The sequence below is a fragment of the Cheilinus undulatus genome, linkage group 3 (genome assembly GCF_018320785.1).
Source record: "Cheilinus undulatus linkage group 3, ASM1832078v1, whole genome shotgun sequence".
In the NCBI taxonomy this organism is placed as follows: Eukaryota; Metazoa; Chordata; class Actinopteri; order Labriformes; family Labridae; genus Cheilinus; species Cheilinus undulatus.
This window is the reverse complement of record NC_054867.1, coordinates 16,738,630-16,748,821: the sequence shown is the minus strand read 5'-3', so window position 1 is coordinate 16,748,821 and position 10,192 is coordinate 16,738,630. Positions and strand designations below refer to the sequence as shown.

Below are 10,192 nucleotides of genomic sequence, written 5' to 3'. Positions count from 1 at the left end.
CTTACCTTTCCACTGTAACTGTATGACAATTTTTTTGTGCAAGGATGCCCCTAAACATGCAGCAGGTGTCCTTTTCTATCAGAGCCCTAGCACCGACCTGAGAGTTGAAGCTATCGTTGTTATTAATTTCATTTATTTATTGCCATGTTGCAACTTTTTGCTTACTTTAGCAGCCTTTTGTCATATATCTGCCTAGTTTTTGCCACTTTTTTACATATTAAGCATTTTTTTCCAAAATGTTGCCACTTTTATCCTGATGTTGCCCTTGTCCATCCATTTCTGTCACTTTTAACCCACTTCTTTTCTTGTTTTTGCTCATTTCTGCCATCTTTTCGCAACTTTTTGCCTACTTTGGCTGTATCTTGCCAGTTTTTGCCCATTTTTGCCAGTTTTTTAACTGCTTTTCACCCATTTTTGCCCAATTCTGCCCATTACTTGCTTCTTTTTTGTCATTTTATGCCACTTTTATCCATTTTTTACCCATTTGACACTCTTTTACCACTTTTTGCCCATTTCAATTATTTCTTTGCCTATATTAGCGGCTTTTTGTCAGATTTTGTACAATTTTACAATTTTTTTTCTAATTTTCAGCAACCATATTCCAACATATCTAGTGTGTTACGACAAAAACTTTGGATTTCACTTTACAGTCTTTAACATTACTAGTAAAAAGGTGATTCTGTTTTAATAGGAGGGGTTTACATTTTGAAAAATGCTATTATTATTATTATTTAGGTTAAGAAAAAAAAATAGCTATCACAGCTTAACTATACAACTGTCAATAATTTTGCTAACCTCCATGGACCCACAGTTTGACAGGGCTCCAGTAAGCTCTTGAATTCCCTCCCTTATGAGCGGCCGTGCCAACAACCGACGTGTAATGACTTACATGAGTCGTCGGAAATTTTAAACTGAGAAGGGGTTAAATTGGGTGTTTTTTTGAGCCCTGACAACAACACGTGTATCTGCGTCAGTACCTTAATAAGATGAGGGTAAGAATCTGCCGAACCAGTTGTAAGTTTCTGTTTTCCGTAAAGCCAGAGGAGTTCAGAGAAAGTGAAAGTGAAACAGTCGTCGTATGACTTAGCCTGCCGTGGGCTAAATAAATAGCAGATGACGGTTGAGGGTCGGAGGTATCGTTTTGTTTGTGCTAGGTTGTTTTCATGATGGCCTGGTTTAACTTTAGCCGTCTTTCTCCTGTTTTTGAATGTTTCCGGAGGACTTTGTATTTCTTACTTCGCTGGGTTCCTCCAGTTCTTCGTACCTTTGTCACATATACCTCAACGGCTATAGCATGGCTAAGCGATCGCGGAAGTACCAGAGATGGATTTGAAACTTGCGAAGATGATCCAGAATTTCTCCCAGATGAGGTCAAAGAGGAGTCTTGCCGTAAGAATGAGGCTGCGGTCGTGGAGAGGGCCGCAGGTCTGGACCGAGAGCCCGTCTTCGAGGAGGAGGAGGAGGAGGACGACGAGTTTGACAGCGACGAGTACCGAGTAGAGACCACCGATAAGTTTTACTGCGAGTACGATTCAAGCTGGGAAACAGAGGAGTCTCAAGGAGGGCCCTACAAGAGCACCTGGGGACCAGGGGCATCCAAATCGGTGAGTATACTGGAATATCCCTCATCTTATGTTGGGTACTTGGTATAACTGGTATAACTGCACATTTGCAGCTCTATCTGGAAGCGTTTCCTGTAGAGTCTGTTAATTTCCTTTAAGTAGCATACCAGATGTTATGAGTTCAAACTGACCTTTTATTTTCCTTTAACCAGTTCAAGTTCAGAAAGTTTGAAAATGCTGCAAAGGACACCTGGAATTACAGACATGACTACCCTGTAAGCTACACACAAATACACAATACACACCCTGTCTCCTACTAAATCTAAACCCTGCAAATACTGTTCTTTTTTAACTCTCCATAGTCTCAGACAAGCCGGCAACGCTGGGATGAAGCAGTAAGTACATGTAATATCTGTGTCATGACATAAATGATACTATGACTTTGTTATTTCTTATGTTCAAGTGCATTTCTGTTTATTGTGTAGGATGCAAATCCAAATCTGGACTTCTATCTTGGAGAGAAGCCCTCTTTGCCTGATGGTAGGTGTAAAGTCTTCAGTGCACTGTGAGAATCTAAAGGGGGCACGTCATGAAAATCCGCTTTTAGTAATTTTGCACATTCAGTCCAATCAGAAAGTATTCAGACCTTGTTCAGTTTAGTCATGTTTCAGTCTGATGCTACTGTTAAATAAAATCATTTTTATTCTCATTAATCTACTCTCAGTACCCTGTCATAACAAAGCAAAAACAGAATTTTAGAATTTTTTTGCAAATGTATTAAAAAAGAATAACCAAAATATTACATTGACATAAGTATTCAGACCCTTTGTAACAACACCTGAAATTTAGCTCAAATGCCTTCTATTTCTCCTTGTCTTAGTAAGGGAGTGTACACTAATGACAATAAAAATGTTTTTTTTATTTAGCATGAGGCTGCAGTATAAAAAAATAAAATAAAGTGAAGGGGTTCTGAAGACTTTCTGAATGCACTGAATATGGGGGCATCTGGAGTATCTATCGACCCACAAAATGTGAAATAAGCCAACCCAGTGTTTTTTTAATTGCTCTCATATCCTGAAAACACAGAATCGGACAGTCTGTTCTGATTCTGTGCGTACTGTGACATCATATTGAGTTTATATAAGTATACCTACCCCTTACCTGGTATCTCCACCTATAGATCTTCACCAACAGCTGTAGTAGCACATTGCTGTGCTTGTGTAAGCACACTAGAGCTTATTTAAGACATAGCCTCCTCTGTGACTTAATCCATATTATCTTTGGCCACGCAGATGTTTCATTAAGACCAGTGGTTCCCAACCATTTTTCCATAGGACATCCCTACTTGTATCTATGAAAAGCTAAGTCCTCCCACGATCCACATGGAAATAAATTTAACATCAATTTCAATTAGGGCTGTCAAGATTAATCAAGTTAATCTTGATTAATCAAGATCCACAATTAGTGCACTAATTTAATTAATTGCAAGATTTGTTTCCCCTTTCAACACACTTTGTTTAAGCTACATCAGTGTCTCTCTGCAGCCACAATGATGTAATGTAAGTCCAAGACTGCTCCTTAAAGTCTCATTTTACTTTAAAATTGGAAAAAACACAGGCAGTTCAGTGGAAAAGTCAAAGTCATTTGAACCTAGTGTTATCCAGTTCACCTATTTAGTGTCCCCTCACATCCTCTTCTGTCTATACCAAATTCTTTACCTGTGGTTATGTTTATATTACCTTTCGTTTAGGGCAGTAGAAAAAATCAGAAAGATACAGAAACAGGTCAAAATGCAAAATAGTTGAGTATTCAGTTGTCATAAATAAGGTGCGATTTTTTGTGATTAACTACTGAAATTCTGAGATTAATCCCAGTTGAATTTTTAATCTTTTGACAGCCCTAATTTAAATTGTTTTCACTGACAAAATCCAAAAATAATTTGCCTACTTGATAGGTTCTGTCCAAAAGAAGGGCAAATCTTCTCATCATATCAATAAGAAAATACTTGTGACTTTTGCTATAGATATATATATACTATTATATATACTATTTACTATAGAGTCATTCAATTCATAGTCATAATACTTTTTGAGAATAAAAGGTAAAATTTGCAAAATTTTAAACTCAAAATTTTAAAAACAAAATTTTTTTCTTGTAAAAGTTTTTTGGTAGTTGTCGTAAGGCCACCACCCCAGAGGTCCTTGATGCCCCCCCTAAGGGGCTCCAGACCAGGGTGAAAAGGTGTATGATATGTTTAATGGGCTTAAGTAAAATAGGCTCTACATTCTGATTTTAATAAATAAATCAGTCTAAATTGATATTGGAAAAAATCATTCTTGACCAAATCTGAGAGTTAACTTAGCAATCAATAAATCTTTTGTTCCTCTCGTGCTATTAAAAAAATGTTTGAAGTATTTTTCTGGATAACAGCAACAATCATAGAAAAACTATAAAACTAATGTGTAACATAAACATTTTTGTTGACTTCACGCATGAAATCATATTGATGAGTTGACTTGCTTTTGTTTATTTACATGAGTCGTGTGTTGTAGGTGTCTACATCAACACGTTTCATGATGAATGGGCCGGTCAGTATGATAAACTGGAGTATGTACACACCTTCATTCAGTGGTAAGTTACTCTTTCATTTAAGTCTTTATGTGATCAAATATTTTATATGATAATAGCTGGTATTTAATTAAATCTCTCAATAAATTATCAGCCTGTTTATACCCCACCCAGCTAGATCCACATAGGCACAACTTGATCAAATTAATGGTATCAATTATCAAGTCTTTATAAAAATAAAAACCTTAACTTAATTTTGTGTTTACAAACCTAAATAAGATAGAATAAAATTGGGACAAGATCGGATTATCACTACACAGTTTTATCTGTCAAATCATTCACAGTTCACAGAAGCATTAACACACAAACAATAAAAACAGTGGCATAAGTTTTCCCCTTACTCTGTTCTGCCTGACTCTTCCTTAAAACCATAACTCAGACAAATCAATAATCAGTAATCACAGTAGCCACTTCATACAAAACCGATATTCCAATTTCACATTCATGCATAATATCACATACCGATTCAGATATGATACAAAAAACTTTGCTCCAACTTCCCCCGAGTTGCCCTGCACCTGCACAGCGTAGATAGAAACAACATTTGATCAAACTATGTAGCTCTTTTCCCCCTAGTACATTATTTAAAAATGTATTTCTACCTCATTAAGTAGCCAGAGATCAGAGAAATGTCCGCCTCAAAACGCCCAGCAGCCAGCGCTCACCGCATGCAATCCTCACAGCAGACTCAGTGCTTCTCAACCAGGCAGCCCACCTGCACCCAGACACACTTTTACCTGAGCCCCGCCCATCTGCAGCTGCACTGCCTTACAAATCCATATAAAGAAAATCAAATCTTGTATTTTACAATGTATGGACTGTACACAGTGTGTGATGTCATGGTATTGCACACTTGCATCATATAACTTAATTTTTTTTCTTATACAGAGGGTCCATTTAACTATTCCTTAATCAATTGATGCATATTATTGAGGATAATTGATCACAATTAATCACATGTATAAATAATGTATAAAACATTACAGTTGGATGCTTTACATATTGAAATTGTAATCCATCCTCTCATGGATAGACAAAATTAAACTAAAACCCTTATCAGAATGGGCTTATATTAATAAAAAAACATGCTGTGTACACAATACAGGTAACCTTTTTTAAGTGTGATCTCAGAGTGTAATAACCTGTATTAATGATAAACATGTCTTTTTTCTACTTGTGCATAAAATCCAACAAAATCCAACATGCAGGTATTTGGGGTTTCATTCAAAATGTTCATGGTTCATGGTGAGCCTCCTTGAGTGTGTGATGTCCTAGTCCACCACCTATTCTTAATGGTACTGTTGTACATTTTGCAAATTTTTAAGGCCAGTATATGATTTATTTGCTGATATGCACAGCTGATATACTGGCCATATATATCAGCAGAAATTTTCATCTCTGCTGATATTTGTCTTTCAAAGCTATTATCATACCGATATATAACTTTTTAAGCTAATATCTGCAGATATACCTTGCTGGTAATTCTGTGCATCCCTATTTTTTTCCTGATTTATCAAAATCAATGGGTCAAAAAAAAGACCTAAAATTGTCCAGTGAGACAAGCCAAAATGGCGGCTACCCAGTGGCTATCAGATCTAGAAGCCCGGGTCTTCTGTGAAACTTTAAGGAGATACCTGCAGAGTCCTGCATATCATGCTAATAGGTTTTTTTAATGATGCATTTACATTGTTTGCAAACCTGTGTGAAACAGAGATGAAAGGAGGTATTTCCTTGAATTTCAATAAAATCTTTTGATGAATTTAACATTTAGTAGTTATATATATAGATCCATTGATGGACATTTTTCATTTATGAATGTCTGATACATATTAGGGGCCATGTAAATTAGTGGGTGGATATGTGGGTAGAGCACCTTTTCAAGTATAGTTTTCCCTGAGCTCTCTAAATGATCTAAGACCCTCATTGTTGAAAATACAGAATGTGGATACTACTGTTGGATCAAGAGGGTAATCCGTGGACCTGAACTCTAAACAAAGTGGCTTGTTATCAAAATTGGTGTTTGTGTATTCCATTTCACATCCTAGTTTCCCAGCTTTAACAACCAGCTGTCATATTTGCATAAAGTGAGATAGATTAGGCCCATATTTTTGCTGGAATTTCCTAATAAGAAAGACCCCAAAAAAGAACTTCTTCCAGTTTTAAAATAAGTGACAACACACTGTATTTGTAGCAATGCTCTGGAGCTGAACAGTAATGGAAAAAAGTGTGTGATCTTTTATTTCTCTCCTGTATATTAAACAGTGAGAAAAATGCTTGATATTATGCTAAAGCTTCTGTAGGCTTAAATATGGGCAATTAGCCTTTGATTCTCATTAGTTAAATATCTCTATAAGACGGTCAGGCTATGGACCATTCACCTAAGATGCCGTTTATTTCATAACGGAAATACACATTTAGAATTAAAATCAGATTAAACTTCCGTTTAGGGTAAGGGTAAAGGTCAAGGTAACAATTAGGATACCAGAAGTTAAAATCAAAAACCTGATGTGACAAACCTGGTTAGAAAAGGTTTGATAAAGCAGAGTAAACAATCTTCTTACAGGGAAAAAGCTCTTCCTACATAAAAACATTCTAACACAGCAAATGTAGCGTACATGGCTGCGTAAGTTACATGGATAATGGAGCTACATAGCTATAGCTAAGCTCACGAAGCAGATAGGTAAGCTTTAGCTGCATTTGCTGATGCTCACCTTGCTAAAGCTAAATTAGCTATAGATAACGGAGTTGTGTAGCTAATGTAGCAGCAGCAAAGCTCAAAGCAGCTGTGCAAGCTACGCAGGTATGTTATCTATGTAGCTACATTAGTTTTAGTTTGCTTAAGCCCACATTGCTAAAACTAACTTAGCTTTATTGGCTTATGTAGTAATGCTAATTACGTAGCTATGTTAGCTTAAGCTAAAGCTAACAAATCAAACGCAAGCCACCTTTCATGCAACTACTTCTAAAACAGATCTATACATAATTTAATCACCAAACAGACCTCTTACCATTTTCTCTGTTTTATTCATGAAACTTCATGATTGTAACTTCCAGACATGAATAAAAGTTGCATTTTAACAAATAGTATAAAAATGGAAAGCTGTTGTACTAGCAAATCACAGCATTCCCTTTCTGAGATGTATGGTGACTTAGATCACCGAGTGGCTGTCAGAAATGTACGGTCTGCAGCCAGATCCTTCTTAAATATTTTGGACTTTTAAATCTATTTTGTCCTCAGGCCCAAACTATTTGGGAAAATAAATTTGTTGCATTTCAATCATTTTCAATATAATAATGATATGATGTGTGATAAATACCAAAGAATCTGTGGTAGCTTTAGCTGCAGTTACTAAATAAATAAGAGTACTTGTTAGTAAGTAATTTTTGTTTGCTATTTTTGTGTACAGTTTTCAGTTTCTGTTTCTGTGTTTATTACAATTTTCTGTCAAAGGCTGTTCCCACTGCCAGAGCCAGGAATGAACTACGAGGCCACTCCACTGACAAGAAAAGAAATTGATGTAAGAAGTCAAATGCAGAGAAGTTAATGGTACATGAAGTGCTTTGTATATTCTGATCAAAGTTTCTTTCTTTAGGGTTTTTGTGAAAGCAGCATTGCAAAAGAAAACCTGTTGAAGTCCTACGAGCTCATGTTGGACTTCTATGGTATTAAGCTGCGTAATAAGGCAACAGGAGAAGTGGAGAGAGCACCAAACTGGAAGGAGCGGTTTGACAACCTCAACAGGTGACATTTAGATTATTGCTAAAGCACCGATTGAATGTGATGAGCATTAAAAGCAATAAAAGAATGTCACTTATTTTTTATACCCATTTTAATGCTTTTTTAATTGATATATTGACAGACACACTCATAACAGCTTGCGCATCACCCGCATCTTGAAGTGCCTGGGGATCCTGGGGTTTCCTCACTACCAATACCCCCTGGTCCGCTTCTTCCTAAAGCAGACCCTGATCCACGGAGAACTCCCAAACGTCCAGGACAGTGCACTCAGCTACTTCATGTTTTCTGTCCGCAACAAGAGACAACGCAGGCATCTCATCAAGTTTGCCTACATGAACTATAACCGTGAAGATGAGTTTGTTTGGTGCCCGAAGAAGATTCAGATGAAGTGGTCGCATCATGTGGAGTCAGGGCTTCAAAGGGGAATGGTTGGATTGTACGAGTCTGAACAGTAGAGATGAAGAGAAAATGAGGTTGCCAATAAAGGATCCATCACTGCGTCCTAAATCCAAACTCCACACACAAACTTGCTGTTAAACCAGGAACCTCCTTACTGTGAGGGAACAGCACAAACCACACCTAGCCACTGTGAAGCCCCAGTATCAGGTGATTCTTGGAAAATGTTTTGCTCATTTTTTGTTTGTTTTTCAAAAATCTAAAAATGTTCAGTACCACCCTTTGCTTAAATTTGTATTAAAACTTAATAGGTATGAACAACACTCCCAAAACCCAACTCCTCTTACATGCTCACCATCACTTTAGAGTATTTTAAGTGTTCACTTCTCAGGTGCTAATGTGTTATTACCGGAAAGTGCCTATGTATTCAGGATTTAGGACATGCCATGTCTTGTGTATGCAAAAAAAAAATATCACACTGACTCTGCAGCCATGGGAAATACAGCATAGAGCTGTTACAGCACAAAAGCGTTCACCTTTAGCTGAAGGAGGTGATTGAAGGAGTTTAGGCAAGTCTGCAAAATAAAAGCAGATAAAAACTTAGCTCTAGAAGAATGTGAGGCAGTTAAGGAAGTAAAGGAAGGGAGGATTATGAGGAAATATATACTGATGGAGACACACTGAGATACTGTACTAGTTTTTCCTCTGTGACTTTCATCAGTGGTTTAGATACATTAATGGTTGTTTCCCACACTATATTAAAAAAGCTGTTATTTTTGCTATTTTTTTTCTTTAATAAACAGTTTAGTTTGCTTATTTCTTTCTTTTCACAAAGATGAATGATGCACTGCTATAAACAAATGTCTCTGCCTTAAAAATGCAGCTTTAAGTCCTTTAGTTTAATTGAAAAAGAATGTAAGTTATTTTGATGTGGTTTGTAAATGTGGCAATTTCTGCTTCGGTAATTTTATTAGTTTCTTCCTCTGTATGTCCTGTTTTAACATTAATGCCTTAAAGAACCTGTGATCTCTTTCTTACTAATAAAGCAATACTGTTCAAATCAAAACAAGTCTTGGTTATCATTTAAAAGTTTAAATTCTTTGATCAGTTGATTCACTATCTTGGGTACTGTAACCTTCCACAAGGAAAGATGGAAATGTTTTAGTCAGGAGCGTGAAATTGATGTAAAAGTACTTATCTATAAATCTACTTATAGAAAATTGAAGAGAAATTCAATGTAACATTTACTTTTAAGTACTGTGTAGCTACAAGGCTGAACAATTTGAGAAAATAAGCTCATTGTGGTTTTCACTCTAATTTTGCATTTGTGGATTGACATTTATTTTTCAAGTTCCTTGTGTTTTTTTTTTTTTTGGTTTGTTTTTGTTTTGGGTTTTTTTGTTTTGTTTTGTTTTTAACAAACACAAGCAATAAATCATTTTGTCTCAAAACAAAAAATAAATAACATAAACTGTTCTTTCCTATAGGCCTGGCCTATATGTTAGGATGACATTATGCATGAATTAGTATGAATGACATATCTCTAAATATCTACTGTGATCATATTAGTAAATTTACTATTTTTTTAACTCAAAGCCTTGTAGTAATCATCATGAAAACTAAGGATGAACTATTTGAAAAAATATCAAATGTATTACTTTAATCCTTTTAAATAAAGACATTTACAAAAATAAGAAAAGATGTTTTTGCAAACTGATGCCTCCATTTTGCATAATGTGTAGAGCATAACATCTCTGCTGCAAAAAAAGTTCAAAGTTCAAAATATGCTTTAATGGCATGAATGGTTAAAACCTTTGTTGCCAAAGCAGAGTACATAAACAAAACAAAACAAATAATAATGACAATC

At 35.9% G+C, this 10,192-nt stretch overlaps 1 protein-coding gene across 1 annotated transcript; it reads left to right on the top strand.

Moving 5' to 3' along the window:
- The first annotated feature begins 870 nt into the window (after positions 1 to 870).
- Positions 871 to 9,373, top strand: LOC121506986 (opioid growth factor receptor-like). The gene is made up of 8 exons (XM_041783069.1): positions 871 to 1,604; positions 1,775 to 1,837; positions 1,925 to 1,957; positions 2,048 to 2,102; positions 4,115 to 4,193; positions 7,642 to 7,708; positions 7,784 to 7,932; positions 8,051 to 9,373. Exons 1-8 carry the CDS (start codon positions 1,164 to 1,166, stop codon positions 8,382 to 8,384), a joined length of 1,221 nt encoding a protein of 406 aa, XP_041639003.1. The 5' UTR covers positions 871 to 1,163; the 3' UTR covers positions 8,385 to 9,373.
- Positions 9,374 to 10,192: the final 819 nt, after the last annotated feature.

Coding starts and splice junctions, on each gene's coding strand:
- LOC121506986 (XM_041783069.1), top strand. CDS start 1,164: ATGATGGCCTGGTTTAACTTTAGCCGTCTTTCTCCTGTTTTTGAATGT. Junction 7,709..7,783: donor TGACAAGAAAAGAAATTGAT/GTAAGAAGTCAA, acceptor TTCTTTCTTTAG/GGTTTTTGTGAAAGCAGCAT. Junction 7,933..8,050: donor CGGTTTGACAACCTCAACAG/GTGACATTTAGA, acceptor ATATATTGACAG/ACACACTCATAACAGCTTGC.